The sequence below is a fragment of the Dreissena polymorpha genome, chromosome 5, assembly GCF_020536995.1.
Source record: "Dreissena polymorpha isolate Duluth1 chromosome 5, UMN_Dpol_1.0, whole genome shotgun sequence".
Classification (NCBI taxonomy): Eukaryota; Metazoa; Mollusca; class Bivalvia; order Myida; family Dreissenidae; genus Dreissena; species Dreissena polymorpha.
The window spans coordinates 65052356-65079920 of NC_068359.1; the positions used below are offsets into that span (position 1 = coordinate 65052356).

At 36.5% G+C, this 27565-nt stretch overlaps 2 protein-coding genes across 9 annotated transcripts in view; one reads left to right on the plus strand and one right to left on the minus strand.

Annotated features, from left to right (window-relative positions):
* The window catches only part of LOC127882047 (proline-rich protein 5-like), a 65772-nt gene extending 47605 nt beyond the window's left edge, over positions 1 to 18167 (plus strand). For 6 of the 7 annotated variants that reach the window (XM_052430438.1, XM_052430436.1, XM_052430442.1 and 3 more), the window contains 7 exons: positions 5075 to 5200; positions 6340 to 6469; positions 8947 to 9004; positions 10254 to 10345; positions 11750 to 11825; positions 12501 to 12740; positions 14236 to 18167. In XM_052430438.1, coding sequence (XP_052286398.1) covers positions 5075 to 5200; positions 6340 to 6469; positions 8947 to 9004; positions 10254 to 10345; positions 11750 to 11825; positions 12501 to 12740; positions 14236 to 14438 — 925 coding nt within the window. In that variant the 3' untranslated portion in view covers positions 14439 to 18167. Of the gene's footprint in view, positions 1 to 4614; positions 4959 to 5074; positions 5201 to 6339; positions 6470 to 8946; positions 9005 to 10253; positions 10346 to 11749; positions 11826 to 12500; positions 12741 to 14235 lie in introns of those variants that run through there. The other variant, XM_052430437.1, reaches the window with a different exon arrangement.
* A 232-nt stretch (positions 18168 to 18399) lies between these two features.
* LOC127882048 (uncharacterized) lies at positions 18400 to 23626 on the minus strand. Of its 2 annotated transcripts, none has more exons than XM_052430444.1 (6): positions 23441 to 23626; positions 22061 to 22246; positions 21167 to 21249; positions 19678 to 19753; positions 18746 to 18816; positions 18400 to 18632 (listed from the first exon to the last, which is right to left on the minus strand). In XM_052430444.1, the coding sequence occupies exons 1-6, from the start codon at positions 23479 to 23481 to the stop codon at positions 18457 to 18459; spliced, it is 633 nt and encodes a 210-aa protein (XP_052286404.1). In that variant the 5' UTR covers positions 23482 to 23626; the 3' UTR covers positions 18400 to 18456. The 2 variants fall into 2 exon arrangements, with proteins under 2 accessions (XP_052286404.1, XP_052286405.1); XM_052430445.1 differs by having other exon boundaries at positions 18495 to 18642.
* Positions 23627 to 27565: the final 3939 nt, after the last annotated feature.

Below are 27565 nucleotides of genomic sequence, written 5' to 3' on the forward strand. Positions count from 1 at the left end.
ATGTTCATAGTTAACCTAATGGTGCACACAATTAACCTAATGGTGTGCACAATTAACCTTATTATGTGCAGAGTTTACCTAATGGTGTACATCGTTTACCTAATTTTGTACACAGCTAACCTAATGGTGTACACAGTTAATGTAATGGGATACACAGTTAACCTTATAACCTAATGGTTTACAAAGTTAACCTAATGCTGTACACAGTTAACCTAATGGTGTACACAGTTAACCTAATGGTGTACGCAGTCAATGTAATGGTGTGCATAGTTAATGTAATGGTGTTCATAGTTAACCTAATGGTGCACACAATTAATCTAATGGTGTGCACAATTAACCTTATTGTTTTCACAGTTAACCTTATGTTGTACATCGTTAACCTAATGTTGTACACAGTTAACCTAATGGTGTACACAGTTAATGTAAAGGTGTGCATAATTTATGTAATGATGTTCATAGTTAACCTAATGGTGCACACAATTAACCTAATGGTGCGCACAATTAACCTTATTATGTGCAGAGTTTACCTAATGGTGTACATCGTTTACCTAATTTTGTACACAGCTAACCTAATGGTGTACACAGTTAATGTAATGGGATACACAGTTAACCTAATGGTGTACACAGTTAACTTATGGTGTACACAGTTAACCTAATGGTGTACATAATTAACCTAATGGTATACACAGGTAACCTCACGGCGTACACTTGCAACTAAATGAGGTGAACATGCAACCTAATGGCATTCACATAAAAATGTGCTCTTATTATTCATAGTTGTACACTTTTAACCATGTTTCATTGTATAACTAGCGACGTGCACCGATAAACTAGTGCAATTGTAAACAACTGACGTATACTGGCTACAAAGAGATTCGTTTGCAATCTTGTATTTGTCCATACAAACAACGGGCAAACCTTCAGTCGTTTTGCATTGGCGTGGCTCCAGAAGCAGACTGGAAGTTATCCAAAATTGTTTCTGCAATTGGCTGCAAGACATTCGTATCCGCTGCATAATTATTATTAAGTATTGATTAAGTATGCAATTCAATATGCAATGTTATTTTGGTAACGATGCGAATAATGATGATGATGATGATGATGATGATGATGATGATGATGATGATGATGATGATGATAGTACATTCTTATAGTATGTTAGTAGTCATGCACTGTCCCCAGTCGCTATGAACGTCTGACCAGCAGTACACAAACATTAACTTTGCCAATATCAAATCCAGTTGCCATTGTTACCAACCATTATCACCATACTAACCGTTAGTGAAACCATACCAGCTTCATCCGCATGTATATCCACATTTTTACTCACATGTACGCAGTAAAATATTCGATCAATGGTATTAGCTACGGAATACCATTACGGCCATCGTGGTTACACATTAAAATCCAGAGGACGATAATGCGATAGTGCGATTAACGATGGCGACACTGCGATAGTACGATGGCGACAATACGATAGTACGATGGCAACGATGCGATAATACGATGACGACCGTACGATAACGCGATAGTACGACGGCGACAATGCGATGATACGATGGCAAAAGTACGATATGACTATCGCATTGTCGCCATCGTACTATCGCGTTGTTATACTGTCGTCATCGTTTTATCGCATTTTCGCCATCGTACTATCGCACTGTCGCCATCGTATTGTCGGACTGTCGCATTGGCGTCATCGTACTGTCGTATTGTCGCCATCGTCCTATCGCATCGTCGCCATCGGATTTTAAAATAGTGTTTTATCCAGACCGTTTTAGCCTGGTGCGGCGCCATGTCATTTTTTTGTAGCGCCACGCTACCCCCTTTTAAAGCCATTTAGCGCCACGCTGCCCTTTTCAAAGGCCGCCTCCCTGCCCTTTCATGAGCGCCCGCTGTTTTCCGTCCTCTATTGTTACGGTATGCTTGATCGCAAGATTTAATCGATAATTGTGCTCGCCGTGCGCCCGTATTGATAACATCTTAATTGCCCTTTGTCCAAACAACTTTACCGACTAGTATCAGAGTATGGCCCCAAGGCCGCGAAGATTCGCTCGGTTGTGACTTAGTCATGCGGGAATAACCCCGTGTCAATTTTTATCGAAATTATCAGTGGCTTACACCAAGCACACGTTGTCGGTAATGTGTACTCGTCCACGTGGACAGTTACTTCGGAGACTTCTATTGAAAACCTAGATTTTCTTCGTTGAAAATGTGCATTTCATGCATAATAAAGTAATGTCAAAACATTTATTTCTACGCGTAATTAAATTTTAAAATAAAAACAAAGAAACTGTATCTTCAATGTTATGGTCTTTTAGATAATTAATTATTGAAATAATTACTGTAACGTATTCTGATCAAACAAAATGCGAATCGCGTATTAGGCGGTCATATTATACAATTTTACGGTGTTATGCGCACATGTCGCTTATATCATTTTAACAAGATGGCGGACAATACAGCAAATCAATTGTGACTTTTTGCACAAATGGCAAATAACGATCGAATTAACGATGGAGATCACACATTTAGAAGGGTTACTGAAATGCAGGTGATAACGAACGATGCATAAAACGTTTAAGATAACAACAACATATTTATTAGTAATCTACTCAGTGAATGTCACGGAAACGAGTGTTAGCAAATTGTTAGCGTTCAGTTTACTCATTTTACTGGCAAAGTTAAAACCTCTGACAAGATTATCGTTAGAAAATTGGATAAGACAAACATGGTTTCATTTATATGTAAGTGGATCAGTGTATAATCAGATTCATATGCATATTTAGCTTTATTATGTTTGTCATGCTGTACAGTTTACTGAAACAGCATGCAACTTAAATGGAAGACATAGCACATAGCAAGGGAAATATATTAATAATATTAATTAAAATAAGTTAAATGCACCAATTACCATTAAATGTGCTTGTTTATAGTTTTATGTTTCTTTCAAAACCACTTATTCGCGGAACGTTTTTGCCCTTTTTTTTACCTAAACTGCGCATTAAAATGCGCTTTTTCAAAGTAATGCGCAATGCCCCCATGCCGTGGGAAAAACACTATAATATGTTAACACGATGGCACTAACGGTATTCCTTAATTTGCGAACACCAACGTGTTTAAATGATTACAAACATCGAACGAAGAAACATCAGTTTTGATCAGTGGTTGTTTTCGATTAAATGGAAATGCCGTTTGTTAAGAATAAAGTGTAAGTTTCTGTGATGGAGTTTACTGCAATATCTAACTTGGACGTTGGCACAAGCCATAAGCGTGTGATAACGATAATTTATTGTTGTTTTCGTATTTTTTTCGTTGTCAATACTCATTTGGAATACACAAATGCATCCATTCATGGCATTGTACTTCCAGACGCAGGCGATTTCCGTGGCTGGTTTATTACTTCACATATGTCACATATGGCATAATACCCAATTTCTCAAAACGCTGCTCTTTAAGTATACATTTTTGAATTGACGGATTTCTTAAAATGATATAGTTTAAAAAGAACTGTGTTGCCTGTTTACAGCAGGTATGACGTGTGATTATGTTGCGTGACGTTAAACTTTAGTTTAATCTAAGTCTCTTAGTTACTTAAGCTCGATTGGTCATTGTCGGCTCGTGTACTACTTACCTCGCTCGGTACTACTTACATGTACACCCGGGTTCTCTTAAGTATACTTACATGTACCCCGGTTACGGTAAATATACTAAATCGCACCCGATCGATATTAGACTGTACCCGAGTTGTATTCCCGCCCAAAATCTGAAGTCGTAAATCGCGCTACCGATTATTTTAAACAAACTTATCTTTTAACAAAATGCATCCACATGCTTTTTGAGTATGAGTTTCGATAATATAGAAGCCATTTTACAGAAAATTGACATAAATGTGGACGCTCTAACCAGGAGCCTAGGAAGACGGCCAAAATATTCTTAGCTTTGTCAACTTTAATCATCCCTGATAATATTCACGTGATAACCAGCCGCTGTATCGTGATAAGTAAACGCGGATTCCCATGATAATCACTTTCTAAATAGTAGGCGATAACATGCTTATCTTCAATTAACTAAATATTAAAAAATATTTAATAAAAGTTTTTATGCAATACTTTAGATGTGTGTTATTTGTTTGATCGTATTTACGTGTTCTCATTTTGGGGGTTTTCCCCGGCACCGCCATAAACATAACACACATGTTAACCCATTAATGTCTAGCGTATAGAAAATGCGGCGTCTCATCTGGGTCTGTGCTGTTTGCTTAAAGGAATTTCTGAAAGAAATATTCTAAACATAGAAATAAATATACTAGACATCCTTAATTTTAGAAATAAATTGATACAATTTAGAAGGATGGGGGAGTCACTAGGAATAAATGGGTTAAATCTAGCGTTCGTCTCAAGCCAAGTCAGTAGTATATTACATGAAACTGTTTGCGCATCCCTTAATGTAGGACCATATTCGATGGATGGTTGTTATAAAATGTTATTTATTTTGTGCGAAGAACCCAAACTTGTTTGGCTAGGTACGGCCCTGGTTGCGATAAACTTGAGTGCTGTTACGATAATATCCTGGATTGTTCAGTTGTCGTGTTATCGTAGCTCTAATAGATAAGCGATATACAATGCACACTTGTATATATGCAACACTATAAGTGATGGTGTTCCTATTTAGTATATATGAATTGGATATTGAAGTTACTTTGTGGCAATTTTCTCTACGTACATCGATTGTTTAAAAACGTTGGATCTAAATGCGAACACTATTACGATAAATTATTGACTAAGTTTAAGACAATTAGTACATATACTAATACTTATGATCGGACAAGTTCGGATATGGGTTTTAATTAAGACAATTACAACGTTTAAAAAAAACTATCGTGAACTTGTATAGTCATATTTGTTAACTAGTCAGAAAATGACGTCATTTGTACCCGTGTCTGGAACACCGGCCGTGTAAGTTAATCAACACCCTAGTGGTTAATATTTAAAATTATTAATTTTTCGAAAGCATTCTCCTCTTTGTATTAAAAAAAGAACACACAATTCTAAACGTGTTACTTTCCTTCCAGGCATAGCATTGCGAACATCAGTGAGGCCATTCGAAACCACATCCGCCGGGACTCCTATGGTGGCTTCGGTCGCCGCTCTTCCGCCAACATCGCTGACCTACCGCTAAAAAACGCCCACTTCGAAAGGTAGCATTTTATATATTTTTCCCACTTTTCTTTTAAGGCTCAAACACACGATGATTATAGTCACCTATATATTATTAATGTGAAATATAAGATTTATATGTAACATGTGATCCTTGAAATCACAATGCCCACATATTTCAGATCATTGTGTAATAGGATATTATTTTTATGCTTCGGCAACTGGTCTAGTCAATTTTAAACCATGCCAGTATTGTATTAGTTCACACGAGCATTTTCCCTGCCAAGATTTTGTTTTCAAAAATAATTTACAACACGTAAAAATGGTCTCCAAAATGTTGAAATAGTAATTAACTTGCTTAATCGCTTCTTTCATTTACTTTGTATAAATATATGTATTTTAAAGTAAATTATGTTGTTTTTGTCACAAATAATTTTCATTCAAAGCTTGCAATATTTTAACAATTAAATGTTTGCACTCGTTATTGCAATATGAAATAGTAAAGTAAAAAATATATAAAGTTTCTTATCATTGTACTTTAAATACATGTTTCTGTTCTATCATGGGATTCATAACGAATAAGTTAAAGCTGATACCGGCACATTTTCCAGTATTTGTTTATGAACCAATATTGTGTCCGAAATACAGTGTGCGTCGTATGCACAAATCTGCACAGAATATTGGGGTTATCCCAAAAGCTTACATATATGTGTTCATAAATGATTTTCCTTCTGTACAGGCGAAAATCAAATGCAATGTTGACGCTATAAAACTTATTCCATTGATTTTATGGTTCAACTTCAGCTTAGTTTCGCGAGAGAAATTTCCTGCCTCAGCCATAACTTTGCTATGTATCGATGAATTAAAAAAAAAACTGCAATCTATCATAACACGACGTGGAACCTGTACTACTCGCACCTTTACCTGAAAGGTCGAGGTCACGTTTACAGTCAAAAGATCAAAATGGGCCATAAAACTTGGCCGCACTTTATCGTTTTCATTTATCATTTCTTTACAAAAATAACATATTATTATGAGGTTGCTAAGTTACCGTTGAGACATAAGGCAACCCATAAGTACGTACAATGAAGTGCAAACAACTATTGCTCATGTTTTATATTATTATGAGGTTGCTAAGTTACCGTTTGGACACAATGCAACCAATATGTGTATTTTACAGCGTCTCAGTAGCGATTGTGCACCTATTCCAGAAGAAGAAACTTCAAGAGAGCGAACTGTCGAGTCTGCAGGAGTCAGTCCGGAATCTCCTGAAATCAGAGGCTGGACCTCTTGTTTACGACTTCTACAAGGTAAATAATCCCCGGTCGTTTAACACAATATGGAAACATAATAATGGTTAACATCATGGAGTCCGGTCCCAATTTTATCTCGACTAAACATTCGACATTGGGACACGTGTACTGACTAGGTCAACTTAACCCATTTATGTTTATTGGACTCTCCCATTCTTTTAAATTGGAACAATTTATTTCCAAAATAAGGAATGTCTAGTATATGTATTTCAATAATTAGAATATTTCTAACAGAAATTACCTTAAGCAAACAGCGCAGCCCCTGATGAGACGCCGCATCACGCGGCGTCTCATCTGGGTCTACGCTGTTTGCCAAGGCCGCTGTTTATCGATAATTTTCACTGTTTAATGTGAAATGACGTCATTTTTGTACGAAATGCCGTTATTATCCCAGCGAAATTCTTTAGTTAAACTCTTAAACAAGTTATATACACTGTGAAAAAAAATCATACAATAAAAATATTTGCTTGATTCGGTGGAATATCGATTTTAATTCACTCGTGATCGTAGAAAAAATATATTTTCTATGATCACTCGTGTATTAAAATCCATAATCCACCGTATCCAACAAATATCCTCTATTTAATGCACGCAATTAAAATCGATCAATTCGACAAGTCTTTAAGTCGACAAGGTGTTTGCATGTTTGATAAACATTTTTGATAATATGGTTGAGACAATGACAGCAATAAAATGCGCTTAACATATTTATTTCATGACTTTTTAGATTAAGCATATTGTTTCAAAATTCATCGTAGTCATTTCAGCAATGCCTCGAATGGAACATGCATGTATGTGCCGTGCTTTATCTAGAAACACTCACATCTCTCTTATGATATTTGCAATGAAACAATAATACTGAACATTTAATATGCTCTAAAGTATCCATTACATGCCTCAATTTACGCTATAAAAACCTGAAAATTATCAAACTTAACAAACACGAAACTACTGAGTTCTGTTGTTATCGTTATATGATTGCTCATACAAAGTATAAAATACACCAATCACTATATGAGCACGGATGGCGGAGTGGTTGAAGTGTTATACTTTTACTACAAGGATCAGTTGTTCAAGCCCTTTTAAGAACTACTTTTTCAGTTGCTTATATTTTATTTTAGTTTTTTAATGGAATATGTAAGTTCCAATTTTAACATTTATCAATTGTAAGCATCTAATGACAACCTACAAATCATGCCACAATCTGTGAATAGATCCCTGTAACAATCTGATATTTTTAAAGGGGCCTTTTCACTGATATTGGCATGTTTTGAGGTTTGTCATTTAATGTAAACATTTGCTCTAAAAAGCTCAAGTAAAAATCAAGAATAAAATATAAAAAAAGAAAAAAAGTAACCCTCAATAGGGCTCGAACCATTGACCCCTGGAAAGTCTACCACTTAGACCACTCGACCATCCTTCCGCATACAGTGTAGGAAGTATTTTATACTCTATATAAGCAATCCTCTTAGTTTCACAAAATATAACGAAAGCAACAGAACTCTCCAAATTATTCAATCGTTTCGTGTAGCAACGCTTTATAATTTTCAGGTTTTTCAATCGGCAAAGATGCATATAATGGGTATATTAGAGCATGGTAAATGTTCAGTATTACTGTTACCTCAAAAATATCATAACTAAATCGAAAATGTGCGAATCTGAATCAACTTTTTTTAAATTTAGACAATTTACCAAAACGTGAAAAGGCCCCTTTAAGACATTCGATAGCTGAACTAAAGGAGTAAGTAGACTGCGGTATTGCCGAGCGAAAATCGTTAATTTTATATTCCTATCCCACAAAAAGCTTTTTTAATTAAACCTTATTAAATTCTTTTCTTGCGAACAAAAAAAACTTGTACTGAATTTATCGCACACATTTCATCGAATATAATGCCTTTTCATAATGCCTTTAAATATTTTCGATTGACATATTCTTTAAGTCAATAATGAATTTGTGAATTCAGGAACTGGGATACTGAACTCGTTTCTGAAATGCTTCTTTTTGTTGACTCTGCTGAAAATAAATGTGAGTTTAAAGTGATGTACAGCGCGACTACGATGGGGTTTTAACACGGAAAGCGTAGAATCAATTTGTAGTTCTAGTTTTGTTGATTGGAACGAAGTCAACGAATTGTCTGTCAGGAAGTCTAAGAAGAAAAAAATCATAATATTTTTCGCTTACGACGTTTTCAGAACTGCACCGAACGATTGTGTTCAGAATAACAGAACAGAACAGACCAGAAAGTTTATCCGTATAACTTGAACAAGTCTTGTTCATCGTTATACATGTAAATACAAAACTGACAATATATAAGCAAGAAACACACGCATAACAATGCGAAAGTGACAAAAATAGTATAAAAAAATGTGTTAAATAAGGCGGATTAGGCCATTATATTACTAAACGTTTGCTTTCAACGTCTCAGTTCTCATTTTAAAAACTATCTTATGCCCTGCGTATTTATTGTTTCCAGGACAAGCTGGTAAAGAAGGGAATGGTCATACTACGGGAGAAAATAAAACTGGAAACCGGTGAGAAATGGTCCTTATAATATCCAGGGTTAAGTCTAAAACAATATTAGTAGCAATATCCGAATGATATTCTATGTTTAACAAGTTCCCATGCATATAAAAATATAACGATCACATAGTTATGTAAGTGGAATTTAAAATTATGACTGGTTATTACGTAAGCGCAAACCATTCCCATTTACGAGTTCACAAACTTGTTACAGCCACTTTGCCTCTTGGATTGGCTAGTGAGAACTATGCCTCTTGGATTGGCTAGTGAGAACTATGCCTCTTGGATTGGCTAGTGAGAATCTCATATCGGCCGCATTATGGAAAAACTAGGCTCAATGCATGCGCGTAAAGTGTCGTCCAAGATAAGTCTGTGTATTCCCCATAGGTAAGTCAGGGGCGACACATCCCGCCTTAACTGAATTTTCGAACAGAAGATACTTTCTTTAAACTTAAAATTTCACAAAAGCGGAAAATGTCGTCAATGATAAGCAAGTGCGGTGTGCACATGTGAATTTGGGATTAATTTCTATGCACATACATTAAGACCAGTTTTCACAAACGCGACTCATATAAGTACGTCTTTTGTGCTTTTAATGACGACTTGAACGCGAAGAAAGGTTTCCAATCTTCATACAATATCAAGTGTCCACATATTGTCAAAAGAATACAATAACATCTAATTTATCGCGACGATTGTATTCTGAAGTATGTGATTATGTGAACAAGACAATATAAAAGCGGGACTACATTTGGGACTGTGTGTTGTACATTTTAAAGTCGATTATTACCATGCCTTAATACAAAGCAGCGGGCCGTTTACTATAACGAATTGACTCGCACGCAACCTTATGTGCGTTTTTTTAATAACGTATAACATAAGCACACGGGCTTAAAGCCCGATTCAATTAAGAAATATACATGCAGAACAGAAAAATTATATTACATCTATAAGTTGATTTCAAATATATTATTTCCGTTTTTTTTTGTAAAGTGACAAATTAATCGGAAACGATTTTTCAAAAAGTGTTATTAGATATTTGATCACACAGCGCCATGGGCGCCGTTTCATCTTTTTTTTCAAAAACTGTAATTTTTATAACAAAAAAGTAATCGTTTTAATCGATTTCAGCGAAGAAACGCGATTTCGGTTTAGGGTATATCTCCGTGATTAATGTAAGTTTTAGACAAATGCTGGTAATGATACCTTTGATGAAGCAACGCACAAGTTCGTATATTGAACTGAGTTTTTTTCTTGCAGGCAAGTCTCTTCTCGGTAACCTTGGAAACCAATGGGACTACTTCTACTGTGAAATACTGCCCGTTATTCAGTCCTTGCTCTACCCCATCAAGGTCAGTATACATGAATATCACTATCGTTCTCCTTGCTCTACCCCATCAAGGTCAGTATACATGAATATCACTATCGCTCTCCTTGCTCTACCCCACCAAGGTCAGTATACATGAATATCACTATCGCTCTCCTTGCTCTACCCCATCAAGGTCAGTATACATGAATATCACTATCGCTCTCCTTGCTCTACCCCATCAAGGTCAGTATACATGAATATCACTATCGCTCTCCTTGCTCTACCCCATCAAGGTCAGTATACATGAATATCACTATCGCTCTCCTTGCTCTACCCCATCAAGGTCAGTATACATGAATATCACTATCGCTCTCCTTGCTCTACCCCATCAAGGTCAGTATACATGAATATCACTATCGCTCTCCTTGCTCTACCCCATCAAGGTCAGTATACATGAATATCACTATCGCTCTCCTTGCTCTACCCCATCAAGGTCAGTATACATGAATATCACTATCGCTCTCCTTGCTCTACCCCATGAAGGTCAGTATACATGAATATCACTATCGCTCTCCTTGCTCTACCCCATCAAGGTCAGTATACATGAATATCACTATCGCTCTCCTTGCTCTACCCCATCAAGGTCAGTATACATGAATGTCACTATCGCTCTCCTTGCTCTACCCCATCAAGGTCAGTATACATGAATATCACTATCGCTCTCCTTGCTCTACCCCATCAAGGTCAGTATACATGAATATCACTATCGCTCTCCTTGCTCTACCCCATCAAGGTCAGTATACATGAATATCACTATCGCTCTCCTTGCTCTACCCCATCAAGGTCAGTATACATGAATATCACTATCGCTCTCCTTGCTCTATCCCATCAAGGTCAGTATACATGAATATCACTATCGCTCTCCTTGCTCTACCCCATCAAGGTCAGTATACATGAATATCACTATCGCTCTGGAATAACGGGGGTTAATGCATCTGCGTAAAGTGTCGTCCCAGATTAGCCTATGCAGTCAACACTGGCTAATCAGGGATGGCACTTTTCGCCTTAACAGGATTTCTGCTGAGAAGAGAAAAATACAATGCAAGCGGAAAGAGTCGCACCTGATTAGCCTGTGCGGACTGCGCAGGCTTATCTGGGAAAACACGTCTCGCGCATGCGTTAAACGCCGTTTTCCAGGAGCGATACTCATATAGTTTAACGATTGAGATATGTGACGCCGCATTTGCGTGACGGGGCTCGTCCATGTGGCGAGTGCCATCGCACAGTCAGGACCACCGATACCAAGTACATACAGTTTTTCGAGTCTGTGTTACTTGATCACATTACAAGTCTGTTGGGAGGATGGATATCGTAATCGGAATGCCATCCTGATAAATTGTCGGTAAACATAATTCATTTTAATGATTATACATTGTACTTCTTGCAGACGAAAAGCTACTCTATACGGGAAGTGACGTTATTGGAGTTCCGGAACACAGTGTTGCTCAAATTGCCAGTGGCAGGTATTTCATTTTCTTATCCAACGTACAACTGCTACAATTCAATACTGAGGCAACTGCTTGTCTTAGTTTTTCGACCACTTGATCACTTGATCATCTGGCGATGATGTCGGCTCCAAGGCAATTAATTATTTGTTTACTGATGTTGTTTTTTCAAAAAATATTTAAGCGAGCGAACACAAACTATTTGAAATGTATTTTGTTTATTAGGGATATTTCAAATTTGGAAAAATGAACGATAATCACGAAGACCATACCTTAATTTTGTTTAAATAAATACATTTGAACACATGCAGTAGTGAATATCATTGCATGGGCTTCTTTCTTATAGTTGTAGACATGCTTGTATGCCCTTTATTATATACCAATCATTGTGTCTGCTATCAACGAATTTCCGTATTCAACGGCTAGGAAAGCTCAATAGTATTATGCGTTAATACATGTATCGTAAATATCCGTACCGTACCGAACGATATTAGGAAATCCCGTTATATTTGTAGACACGTACATACTGAGAACGTCATATATAGGATTCATGCGCTTAATTTTGTGCATGTGTTTTTTTTTCTTTTGCGTAAATGTTCCAATGTGAACAAAAAGGGCTACATAACGAGCCTGCATGATATTAGAAGTGTCAATACAACATCTACTAAATACCAACATTTTCTTACATTTCAGACGCGTTACAAAGCCTTCCCGACGACGAAAAGGCGCCCTCTTCTGTCCAGCAAATGTTACTCGTGCTACAGAGCGTCCGGGACCAAACCATTACAGAGAACTCTATGAAACTGGAGAAGCTGGTAGCGAGAGTGGTTTCCCCTTACCTCGGCATCCTCGGACTGTATAATGGCGGGACAGAGCCGGACATTCAGAGCAACTTCAAAATACCCGTCAGACTTCAACAAATTCCTGTGATAGGTAACACGATGTTGAAGTGTGTTAAACATTTCATTTTGGTTCAAAAGTTTATTATTTAGACAATAACACACGGCAGAGCTGGGCCGGACGTCTATAATCGGCCCGCTGCCGACATAACGGCCCGAGGGCTTTTGGCCCGAGGGCCGTTATGCGGCTAGGGTCGATAATAGACGTCCTGCCCAGCTCTGACGTGTGTTATCGATTATATCACATACTTCATTTTTTTTGGTCATTAACAACAATTTATACATAACCAGTATACCGTACTTTTGTTTCATTCAATTAATTTTGCAACTATATGACTTACTTCATGTGACGTTATTTCATTGAAGAAACTACCTATATGTAAAATCTCTGGTTTTTAGGATAACGAACGTGGAGGTTTTTTATTTAACAATTAAACATTTTTAAGCATCGAGCGATTTCAAAACGTATTTCGGATTTTGTGTTTGTCATCAGAGACGTGTTATCTACGTCTATGTTGTCATGCATAATTAAAACTATAAGCATCGATAGAAATAAAAGTAATCGCTTCAAGATTCGATTTCGTAAATCGTTTTTATTATGGGGACAGTGTTTAGCAATCGATGCAATCGTTTAAAAAAGTGTGATTTAAAATCAAAAGATAAACGGATAGAATAACAGAAAAAGGAATTACATATCTGTGTTATTTTGTTATTATAAAAACGGATTAAGGTTGTCATCGAGGTATGTGAGTCTTTTTCTATGAATTTTGCTGTTTCAGTGTTTGACGAATCTTGTTAAATCACAAATAGGCCTAGTGGCATCAATTTAATGTACAGATGAGTTTCAGTTTAAATCGATATTTGTATTATCCAAATCTTGTTCTACGTGTAATTGTAATTATGTTCGAATCTTTCATTGAGTTGGAGCTTAATTTTATTGAACACCTTTGGCCAAGACTTTATGTGGACGCCATTTTGTTCAGAAGCTCTAGTCGCGCGATTGCATTATTTTCTGATATGAAAAATCGGCCCGGCGAGCTGATATAATTTATATTTGCCCGCTAGATACGAATAACGGCCCGCTCGAGACGTCATTTTGTTACTATTTATAGTAACGATATGTGATATATTTTTTTAATATGATAACTTGTAAGTGCACATTTTCTTAACTGGTAAAAGCAGTTCAAAATATTTTGGTCAAATATCATCAAAATTATTCAAACGATGCTCGTTGATAATGTTGAGATAACAAAGCGAATTATATATATGTTTATTTATTAATACGGATTGGAAATAATAATTATTCATGCAAATAAATGCATGGGTAAACCTAGATGCCAGACTTTAAATCCAGCATATGGTTTGTGTATGGTTGCTTATACCAAACGTACCCACTATCACCGGGAAATTCCAAAGTTTGCAACGCTGGAAGTGGTTGCATGGTGCTCTGGTTTTATTTTGAGACTCTATTTCGCGCAATATGTTATCTTGACATTTTTTTGAGTAAAGAAAAATGTATGTCGTTGTAGTTACACAAGGTGAAAGTGACTCAGATGACGAGTCGACGACAAATGACGTCACATCCGATCAAGGGAACATATCTCCGCTCATATCCGGGCTCTCGCACCGTCTGAGCCGAAAACGCACTTCCGGTCTGCTACCCCACCCACTTTTGTCCGTAGTCAAGGAGGATCGGTCAACTATACGCAGATACAGCATCGCCACGTCCTGACGTCATTGATGGCGTTATCCTGCATCCATGTTTTAAATATCAGCTTGTTCTAGTGACGTCAGTGTCATTCAATAGCAAAGATGGCACGACAATAGCAATAGCAACTATTAATTCCGTGGCCTACTCAGGCGAACACTCGAAAGCACGTGTACATTGAATGGATATATTTGTTATCACAATATTAGAACACAGTGAAGATTGAATGAGTTTTTAGTGTTGTGTTCAGAGGTTGTTGTGAAACTACAACAATGATTGTGTGAAAGCCTGATCGCGTGATAAGGCGATGCTGTGATGCGTTCTATACAAGCTAGTCTATAGCCATGGTCTTAGACCTTCATTCATGCATGTCCGTACACAAATGAGCCGCGTTCTGAGAAAACTGGGCTTAATGCATGTGCGTAGTGTCATCTCAGATTAGCCTGTGCAGTCCGCACATGCTAATCAGAGACGACACATTCCGCTTTTATGGTATTTTTAGTTTCTACGAAGCCATCCTTACCAAAAATCAAGTTTAGGCGGAAAGTGTCGTCCCTGATTAGCCTGTGCGGACTGCACAGGCTAATCTGTGATGACACTTTACGCACATGCATTATGCCCAGGTTTCTCAAAACGCGTCTCAAATGTATACCATGTACCTCAAAGTATTCACGTTGTCACTCAGATAGCTTTATGTGTACATAATTATGTTTAAATTATTGTCGATCTACAAGTTGACTAGTTCACCCTGTGTGTAACTCGTACATTCCTTATTGTGCATGTATTTGTTTTTACGTGACGAGGAAACTGTCAATCCGTAAGTAATCAATAATTCATAATAATTCAAAATGAGCCGTACGTTTATGAGGGCCGGATTTAATATATCGTATAAACCCTCTGAACAAAGACAATCGCAAAACTTTCGTTGCGTTGGTGGACCAACCATGTTGATTGGGTCTCTTTTTTTATTTCTTAATTCTTTATTGACTGGTTTAGTTTAATTCAATTATTTAATTCAAGTAAATGTCGTTTCATTAAGACACATTTGCAAAAACAACAAATGTACATTATTAGCTCAAACAAAACAACTTTTTATTTTATAAGTGATTCCTTTTATTGCCCACGGCTATATGCGTTAATATGGATAATGATACTGTTCAGCCGTATGCGACATTATGGATTATGATACTGTTCAGCAATATGCGACATTATGGATTATGATGATGTTAAGCAATATGCGACATTATGGATTATGATGATGTTTAGCGATATGCGACATTATGGATTGTGATACTGTTTTGTCATATCTGTTATTATGGATTATGATACTGTTCAGCAATATGCGACATTATAGATTATGATACTGTTCAGCAATATGCGACATTATGGATTATGATGATGTTAAGCAATATGCGACATTATGGATTATGATGATGTTTAGCGATATGCGACATTATGGATTGTGATACTGTTTTGTCATATCTGTTATTATGGATTATGATACTGTTCAGCAATATGCGACATTATAGATTATGATGATGTTAAGCAATATGCGACATTATGGATTATGATGACGTTTAGCGATATGCGACATTATGGATTATGATGATGTTTAGCGATATGCGACATTATGGATTGTGATACTGTTTTGTCATATCTGTTATTATGGATTATGATAATGTTCAGCAATATGCAACATTATAGATTATGATGTTTAGCAAGATGCGACATTATACACTTATTTCATGGATGCGCGGTGAACAGTCAAAACTGTTTCCCAAGGTATCAGGGATGACTTTGGTACTGTTGCCCGAGGCCGATAGGCCGAGGGCAACAGTTCCAAATGTCAGCCCTGATACCGAGGGACAACAGTTTTGACTGTTCACCAAGCATCCATGAAATAAGTGCTTTATTACCTGATCAAATTTCCAACATAGAAATAACAGCAAACTTAATTTTTATTTACACACAACAGTAATCGATAAAATAAATAATTTTGACTGTTTAACTGTAAAATGACGTCATTTTTCAACGAAATGACGTCATTATTCCAGCGGGCAACAGTATATAAATATTACATGGCTGACAGGGTGACAGTAAATTTGTCAACTTGAGGAAATACTGTCAACCGAGGCGAAGCCAAGGTTGACAGTATTTTTCCGAAAGTTGACAAATTTACTGTCACCCTGTCAGACATGTAATATTTATTTTATTATACCGAATAAACTATTAAAACATGAACAATTAATATGAACCATGAACAATTTAAATATTCAATAATTGAATTTTGTTTCAGCAATGAACAACCATTAGTTTGTTGAGTGGTTCAGATTTACGGGCAGAGCAAAATGAACTTCGCTTTATTCGGCACCGACCTAGTAATCAATTTATCCCATCAATTTTCTTAGTTGTCAATTATTTCTTTAAAAATATAGATCTATTACAGAAACAGCTTTCCGTATTTTTTTTTAATCACTTGATTACGCAATTTATGACGTACTTGTGTGACGTCATTTCGGTGACGAAACATTTTGGGACAACAATATAGACGTGGTGTTTTTTTTTATTACAGTAAAATATTTGTTTAAAGCATCGAACGAATCCAAAACGTATTTCGGATTGTGTGTTTGTCATGCATAACACCTTAAGAACAGACACTGGAAGTGTATATCGTTGTAACTTTATTGTTATTAGCATTAGATTAAAGTTGCCTTTGAGGTAAGCGTGTCGTTTATACTAAATTGATTTTCTTTTTGATTCCTGTCAAAGCTTAAATAATGGCATTTATCTATTATAGAGCACAGTTTCAGCTGAAATCGATATTTTAATTACCAAAATACAACGGACACGCAAAACTGCGTACTGCGCATGCGCGAATGGGACAGTATAATTTTCGAACATTCCGCACGTGATTGCTAAGGCAGCGGGATACAGTATTTTTTTGTCAGTAAATTTTTTCCCGCTGGTGGCACTTGATTGCTATGGCAGCGGGATACAGTATATTTTGGACAGTAAATTTATTCCCGCTGGGTCTGACAGTATTTCTATGTCACGATGGCCTATGGGAGTTTAGCATTGTAAATAAATGTGAGGTATAATAATTCAAACTGTTGACCGGTCAACAGTTCGATATTCACCGGTAACAGTTCAAAACATTGCAAATGTCTTTTTCGACGAGAAAATAGCAAAAAAAAATAATTAATTATCATTTATATAAGACATCAGGTAATAATATAGATTATGATACTGTTCAGCCGTATGCGACATTATAGATTATGATACTGTTCAGCCATATGCGACATTATGGATTATGATACTGTTCAGCCATATGCGACATTATAGATTATCATACTGTTTAGCCATATGCGACATTATAGATTATGATACTGTTCAGCCATATGCGACATTATAGATAATCACACTGTTTAGCCATATGCGACATTATAGATTATGATACTGTTCGGCCATATGCGGCATTATAGATTATGATAATGTTTAGCAATATGCGACATTATGGATTATGATAATGTTTAGCAATATACGACTTTATAGATTATGACACTGTTCGGCCATATGCGACATTATAGATTATGATAATGTTAAGCCATAAACGACATTATGGATAATGATACTGTTAAGCCATATGCGTTATTAACGGATTATGATAATGTTTAGCCATATGCGTTATTATAAAATTATGATACTGTTTAATATTATGTTTATGATCTCTTTTAATAAATAAGAAGAACTGCTTGTCTAATTTCCATGGGTTAGCCTTTCGTCCATTTTTAAAACTACATATTTATCATTTTCCAATCTTAACACACTTTTTCAAGTGATCATTACTAACTCAATAAAATGTTATGTTTTATTGATATTGTACGGCGGGCCATGCCATTAATTACGGTATTTCTTTACAATGACGTGAATGTAAAGATATTGCCTTGGTACGGTTACACCAAACAGAAACGCAATATAAGCATGCTTAATTTCCCATTTAATGGCATCTACATCGTCAGCAAATATTGTACTAATAAGTTTGCTAATTATGATCTATGTAAGTGGGACTGTATGACAGTTCATCAGATAAGGGTACTGTCTTCTTTTTAAATGAAGGCGACATCACCAAGATTTCGTCTTCCTCGTAAAATTCTAAGCACTCGCGCCTCGTTTTGTTCGTTGGTTCTTTGTCTGACACTTGCGTGAATTCCTTGAAATCTTTGGAGAACAGAAAAAAAACATCGAATTAAATCACTACAACTTGACTATAATATTATTACATTGTATAACAACCATATAATTTTACCAAATAAACATCGACAATTACATACCAGAACCTCCATTTACAGACGGGTGACACATTTGTGAGAGTATCCACATCTCGCGACTGTCGAAGCATGGGCTGAACAAAAACATCTCACGTATATAGAGGATGTCTGTTTAAATTATACATGTATAAACTACAAACGAATTCATTTTTTATAAGGTGAGTAAGGTTTCAGATATTTTTCAAATACTTTGGCTGTAATATCTTATATTCAAAAGTAAAATTAAACAATGTGTTCTAGTTTATAAGTTTTTAAAGCAAAATAGTATTTTACAAGTATTACATGGATGTATAAATGAATGTATAAAAAATAATAAATGTTTCCGCAGTATCGACCTCCCGTTCACGCAGCACAATCTCGCTACTTCGTATCGCGATCTCACATTCCCACATCGTGTTCTCGATCTACATACTATCACAATCTAGCGTTCTCGGATCGTAATTCCGCTCCTTGGTAACGGGTCTTTGTTTTCTTCGGCTTGTAAACCACCGGATTACAATGTGATTCAACAAAATACCGTAGCGTAGTGCATATGATGTCCGCTTTGTGAACCACAGATCACGGATTTGATTCCCGCGGTGGGAGCATTCCCGGAAGTAAATAAAACTGGTTCTACACAGAAAAGGACTCAGGCTTCCGATGCAATTGAGCTTAACCCATTTATGCCTAGTGGACTCTCCCATCCTTCCAAATATGATCAATTAACGTCCAAAATTAGGGATGTCAAGTATATTTCTTTATTTAGAATATTTCTTACAGAAAGTCCTTTAAGCAAACAGCGCAGACCCAGATGAGACGCCGCATCATGCGGCGTCTCATCTGGGTCTACGGTGTTTGCCAAAGCCTTTTTCTAGACGCTAGGCATAAATGGGTTAAATACTTGGGTTTAAACTAATCGCCGGTGCCGACACGCCGTACCAAACGACTTCCCATACCTTCTCTGTCTGGGATTGCCTGGTCGTGTCACATCTACCTTGGTGTCCAAATCAGAGCCATTATATGTCGCGCTGTCTGGAAAATACACAAGAACATGCCAACGTATCCTTGTGCGCAAAGTACAAAAATATTTAAAATGAAGTCTCAAAGACAGAGACATTTTTGTAAAACATTTTGATGTGTATTGTGTTATTTAATCTGTTTGGTAACAGATGCCTAATTTTCATTTTTAATTGTTATAATAAGCAATGAGTACAATACATCCAAATTAATACGCTCAAGCTGTATGGATGCCTAGTTTATAATAAGTGCAGTTGAAACATTGAATTGGCACGTTGCCAAATATTCCGACATGGGGTACTTTTAAATACATCTCAGAGTGCGGAAGAATTAAGAAAACATTTGCGCCAGATACACGTCATCGCAATATATCGGATGGAGACAACGAGTGCTAACATAATGCCTAATGTATATACTTTGCTGTGTGATAAATACATTCTGAACATACATTAAATGAGCCGTGTTCTGTGAAAAGGGGGTGTAATGAATGTGCGTAAAGTATCGTTCCAGATTAGCCTGTGCAGTCCGCACAGGCTAATCATGGACGAAACTTTCCGCTTTTATGGTATTTATCGTTTCAAGAAAGTTTCTTTTTAGCAAAAATCCAGTTAAGGCGGAAAGTGTCGTCCTTGATTAGCCTGTACTCGCTGCACAGGCTTATCTGGGACGACACTTTACACACATGCATTTATCCCCCTTTTCACAGAGCAAGGCCCAAATTCATTCGGTGTTGGGTGTCCATCCATATGTTGGGTGTCCATCCATATGTTGGGTGTCCATCCATACGTTGGGTGTCCATCCATATGTTGGGTGTCCATCCATATGTTGGGTGTCCATCCATACGTTGGGTGTCCATCCATGTGTTGGGGATCCATCCATGTGTTGGGTTTCCATCCATGTGTTTTTAAGTTCGAATGTTCTCATAAGTCAATTTGTTTTCTTTTTCGAGTCAAAGAAATATTAAGTTATCTATAAAGAATAAATAACTAGCCGATATTAGTGTGCATTGTTAAGCCACTAATTGGCATTTATTCGAGTCGTTAATTTGGATACATACACAACCATACGTTTGTTAATGTATACCAGAAAAGGCGCACTAAGTATGAAGTATAATGTATCTGTGTAACTAATTATCATACAAGAAGATGAACAAGGGGCAACGGTTGCAGCTCGTAATTCTTCCTACCCTCATCAACACCAACATCAATAAAGTCTTATTCACTTACTAACATATGTATGTACTTAATATTTGACAATGAGTGTTTGCGTTCTGAATGCGCTTAAACAATGTTTTGCCGTACAGAAGCAACTTTTGTTTTATTCAATGCCCTCCACCGCATTACAGTGTCCGATACACGCGTTTGATCACGTATTTACATGCATTAACGGCTAATTTGTAACAACATCTTGTCCACTACAAAGTAGTACCTGCGAACCCGTCTGGGAGGGAAAGAAAGGAGTTGATTTTGGGCTCTGACATACACCACATCTCCATTGCGGTGAAACACGGACTGGAAAAGTGTGTTCAGGGAGTCTTTAATGTATAATTTAATGTTAAATATTATAATGCATTAATAATATATAATAATTTAATGTAAAATGTAGTCTTGTTTCACTCAAGAGTTATTTTAAATTTAACAGTATCATTAATAATCTTTGGTCAAAACTGTTTAGTTTATACAAAAAATCGCAATTACGATATTAATATATATTATAATAAGAGAAAACATCAATGAATTTATATCACAGTATGAGAACATAAACATGTTCTTGTACTCAGTATTCGCGATACCAACAACGACTAGATCATACATAATCCTTTTAACAGAAGAGCATATTATACAAAATCACTTCGCCTTACATTACACTGCTTCGAGTTAAAGCGACAATATAAATGGCAATATGTGATATAAAATAAGTTGAGTTACTATCGGAAAGTTTTTCCCCATTCGACTTCCGGAAATTTTTAATAAGCGGAAATTCGACCTAACCGAATATAACGATGTTCAGCCGTAATAGTTTTACCAAAAAGTGATGTCATTCACCACTTGCAGTCTTCGTCAAACAAAAACTAGTGAAAAACAACAACAACATATGTTTGAGGTCCACATAAACTGCCCGAACAGTTAGTGTTTCTTCTAGCTATAACTATTCTACATGCTCCTAAGTGCAATTAAAATGCATTTTAGCCACCAATACTAAAATGAAGAACGGACCACAAATATTGAATACAAAATATAATTACATTTACGATTACATATGGTCAATAACGGATTTGAAAAGTTCATGGACAATTGCTTTAAAGAAGCGTTTGAGACTTGCCTAATCGATTTCTTGCGATGGAAATGTGACTCGCTGGTAGTGGCGACAGCGGTCGTGCGCTCATCCCTCAGCCAGTCCGGAAGTTGGCTCTGTTCGATGCCCCGAGGTTGCGGCCTCGTGGTAGGGTTCAGGTGGTCCCGGCGTGAAGGGACGGGCTCGCGCTCGAGGCGAGAAGGGATGTAGTTGCTGTACAGATTATGGTCATGCGATTAATAAAAGTTAGAAACAATTGGAAATAGAAGTTGAATGTGTTAAAATAACTTTGAATTATCTATTGCCCTCGTACGAAACGTCAAATTTACTTGAGTCGCTGCACAGAGGTCAGTGTTTATCTTGTTCAGATCCTTCTTATAGTTTATTCTTATGCTATGCCACCACCCACAACCACACTTCGGTAAATCTATGAGGGATAGTTTTCCCGCTACAGGTCACGAACCTGCTACCGCAGAAATACTGAAACAACATTCTACTATGATCGCTGAATTGGTTTTCGGCTCAGGCACTACTTTAAAGTACGTCAGGTACTTAAAGTAAACTACAATGTACATCGATTAGGGAAAATATGCCTTAAGGCACATGGTCATACTCCGGTGTACTTTTTGGTAAATTGACAGTACCCCTGGTACTTTTAAGTAGCACCTGTGCCAAACATGACCCAAAACGAGCTCTGTCTTCACAGCTTACCTGGTGAATGTTATCCAAACATAAACATTCCTTAGTACACATTGTATCTCAAATAAACCCAATTGTGAATGAATATAGGACCTTGGTGTGAGAGGGAGACTCTAATTACATCGCAATGGTTCACGAGATCATTCGTGCCCCAGAGAGTGGTATTTCTGTTGCTGTACTTTTCGTCCATAACATTCACCAGTTCATCGGTTAATACATATAGTTTATTATGCTTTGATAGCTTTTTAATTGGGGCAATTGCGCTTTACCGGTACGCAACACCTAACACCTAACGCAACACCTTACACCTAACGCAACACCTAATAATCCTTTTTATCCTATATATTTCTTTAGCGGGGCTACCGCCCCAAAAACCCCGCTTTATCGATAGTGGTAAACAACTGCGTACCGGCAAAGTGCAAACTAGCCTTTTAATTTGAACATTGACGGTGGTAGGTTAATTTCTATATTAACTTTAATGTTTTGAAAATAGTTCTTGGCCAAATGCGAGCACTGGGGATTTTTAAAAACTTATTTAAACACTTCTTTTCGTGTTTGCTAGTTTTTTTTCTGGTGGTACTGCTGAAGTTTCATTAGTTTATTATTTCTATTGGTTATAAAATATACTGATACCACTGCTGCAACATTAAATGATAAAATGCACTTAGTTTATAATTAAAAGCTTTCAAATAACAACTGAAATCATACGTTTCTGAATCCAGATCGGGATAGCTTTGTCGGTTTGCCATGAAACACTCAAGACTGAATTGTACGTAAACTTCTGCGACGACTCGCAGAGTAAACAGGAATTAGCAGGTAAAATTAATTCAATCACCTCACTAAATAAGCGTGTTGGTATAAATGGCGTTGCTTGGGAATCGCGAACAGTCGTTTCTAACGCTTTTTACGTCATATGAACCAACGTCATGACGTAAACAATCGAAAAAGGCCCGCTACATCAATACATGTATATCGATTGTAGGACAAACGGCACTCGGGCTGTTTTTGCTTGCATTCCCGGACAATTGGCACCTCTTATATTAGTCGACCAAATTTTCTAACCGGACAATCGGCACCCACCTTTACAGCTGCAGTCTTTAAAAAGGGGCGATTTATGAAGCCCGTCAACATTTTGTTGGACTTTGTCATATTGATTACCGTAATTACCCTTAGTTTTTGGACCTTCAAAAATAATGATATGATATTTATTTTGCTTCTGAAAAGTTAGATACAAAAAATATTTAAAAAACTACATTTATACAGGTTTCCGAAAATTTAGAGACACAACATAATTGTGTCAGAAAATTAAGAGATACTGTACAATCAGATATTGATATGCAATATGTATAGCGTACATGGTTTCAACGAGTAATATCACCTGCTTGCAACACACCACGAGTATAAATTTATTTAATATACGTTTGCTCTTTATTTAAAATAATTGTACCTGTTTTATTTTCATACAGAAAGTTACTTTAAGGCTGTACTTTTACCAACGATTTCAAAGATTAGTATTCTTTTTACCGATACTTTAACACGAACTTCGACTTAATGCAAGGAAATAAAAATCTGCAGACTTATCAATTAATTATGGATGAAAAAGTCGTACCTAAATTTCTTACAAATGGTATCAAACCAATTCGCAGATAAGTCTAATTTAAATTATTTGATAACAGAACAGTTCGCCTTCTTTCAACGAATGTTTTATCGCAGCAAAGTCGAATACAGTCAATTGTCTTTAGCAGCGAAAACCCATAAATGTGTGATTGCCTTTAATCACATATCAAAATTAATAATTTCGTCTCACATGTTACACATTGAATCTAGGAAACATTTTAATATTCTTTAAAACGAACGTAAATGTATTATATGAATCTCAAATATAATCGAAGACGAGTATCATTTTGTAATTGTATGTCCTCTGTATACCGATATTTGAAAATTGTATAATGACAAATTCTATTATAACCAACATAGTATGAATATATTTATAGTTTTGTTAACGAATACTGACACTAAAATTCTAACGCATCACACGATATGTTGTAAACAGGCTTTTACAGTGAAAACTGAGACATTGAATGCAAACGTGGAGTATTATCATGGCCTTATTGCTTTTTTTTTAAACAGTGTATGTACTATTGTGGTCACTTTCGTTTCACCATGCATGTGCTTGTTGCTTATTTATTGCCAGTTTCGTATAATATAACAATGAACTTGATTTGTTCAGGTTATATGTATACACTTTCTGTTGTGTTCTCTTTAATCGGGTGCCGATTGTCCGGTAGGAAAATTTCATCGGGTGCCAATAGTCCCTGGGGACCGTTTCAATAAACATCGCAGTACACATTTACGATACGATACATTTTTCGAAGATACATAATTGCTCAAGTCCATATCATATGATTATACATTTTCAGTACTTAATTAATTACATTGGCATCTCAAGCGCCGTATATATTAGACGAGCATGGCGAGCTAGTTCGTCTACTTATTAAGATAACAAAATTCTCTCGCAAGTTAAAATTGTCGTACGATCGTTTATGAAACGGCCCCCGCGGGTCGATACAATTTACGAGGTTCCGATTGTACGGGAATAAAAACAAACGCAGGGAGCCGCGCTGTCCGGATACCCAATATTTCTGTATGCTGTGTTCCCATTGTCGTGCGAACCGACACAAACACTCCGGTTGGATACACGTTACTGATCGTAGAATGAGCTCGTAGTATTTCTCCGAGTTTTCAGGTCAAGATACGGTATGGTGACCGTTCCTAATGAAACGCTGCTCTCAATTGCTATCAGTTCACAACTTGACATTTACAGCAGCCTCAATTCAACACGGTCTGATCTCCGAGCGTGGCCGATGGCGAAAATCGATTTGCGAAGGTGCAATACCGGGCTCTGATTAGTCGGTAAAAATAGTCTTTTCAGACGTCACATTTCGATAAAAAGACGACAAATGGTTAAAATCAACTACTATCTAACAAAAAACAGCGAAAAAAAGGTACCTTATTTTATCACTGGAGCATACCTTTAAGATTTCAGAAGGTCCAAAGGGAATATTTAGAATTATTTCACTAATGTGTCTCTACTCACTACGATAGGGTTTGTCGAATTAGTACGTTCTCGTGCTAGGAGATACGATGCTTGCCGTCCTCTACTACGATACAATACAACTTGATACAATGACCCCGATAAGCAATAAACCCTTTCCCACCAACAAGATTTAAGTTTAAAAGGCTTCATTTGCAACCCTTAGATACTGATGAGCAGCAAACTGAATAAAACCTTAAAGACTGCGTGTTACTCGCAGGCTGTTCTGGTTTTATGCTGTTTGTACATAGCCATTTTCACTTTGCCTCTGGGTGAGAAAGCGTTAATCGCAGTTGATCGTTTAATTCGTTAAATTGTACCACCATAGGTTCATGATTAAATATAATTTCCATGGGGGCGCCATTCGTGATCTACCGGGTAGTCAGAAAGCGGCATTATATTTTAATTAGAATTTAGCGATGGTTCCGCATTGTATTTATATTTAATGTAATGTGAATTTCCGTCGCAATTTCGTCGTCCCTAAAGTATATAGTTTTTACCAGGATATGGTTGTAAAATTTATCACGAGTCTTCGTGCTTAAACAAAATAATTTTGTAGTTTATGACATATTAATCCGCTTTTGTAGATCATTGTCAAAATGACTGCAGCTTTGTAAATTATTTATGTCATGCGTAAGAGGATCATCGGTTTATTATGAATGCATCTTATCATTACAAACTTGTCATTATTGTAATAACTTCCTTTTTACATAATACAATCAGCTTGTTTGGTAATTATTTAACGACAATTCTTAAAGGTTAAAGCAGAACTAATCGGTGGTTGCGTAAGAATTACTTAAGCTTAAATGATGCTGTATTTCGCATTTTTCTGTAGAAATGTTGTTACAGTTGTATGTTTAAAGTAACGTTTTGTGTATATGTATATCGTTAAACTTCTTCTTTGAGCTAAGAAGTACTATTAATATGATAATATTGCTGTCATAGCCGCGGTTCATTCATATATGGTACAGGGTACATCACGTTTCTGGTGTGCTGAAGGCATATATACAGTAATATATTACACGACCAATGCACGACAAGGAGCGTCTGTCACGACTCAGGATATAATTCTGTGATTTTGGCTACGATACATAAATTAAAGGTAATATAAAAATAATTAAATGGATGCTTTTAATTCTCTCCCCATTCCGTGAACGCCTTCTAAGCATCCCCTCTAAAGGCACCAAACACTGGCTCTGTCCAGACAATGGACTAGGGGTGGTATTCCAGAAACATCTTAAGTCATTTCTTAAATAATTTCACTTAAGTTCAAAATTACAATGCTTTTATTTCTTTACTAGATAAGGAATCACATGTTTCTGTTGGTATTCCTAAAATAACATTGGCCTAATGATATTATTTTGATGTAATTCTTGATGCCAAACTATTGCAATAAAGAATAAATAGTCTCACCATTTACCACTTACTTATTAAGAGCTGTGTCTAGTCCCTTTGAAAGTTAAATTTAATTAAAGACCTTTCTTACTATATTCAAGTTTTAAAGGATTCATTTCCAACCTTAGATACTGATGAGCAGCAAACAGCATAAAACCTGAACATACTGCGAGTTACTCGCAGGTTGTTCTGGCTTTATTCTGTTTGCACATAGCCATTTTCACTTTGCTTCTGAGTGGGCTAGGATTAAAATAACGGCCATATCTCGTCGGAGCCCATTCTTAAAATAGCAACAAGCATCTTGTATGACTCGTATCAGATATATGTTACTGAAAAACACAGAA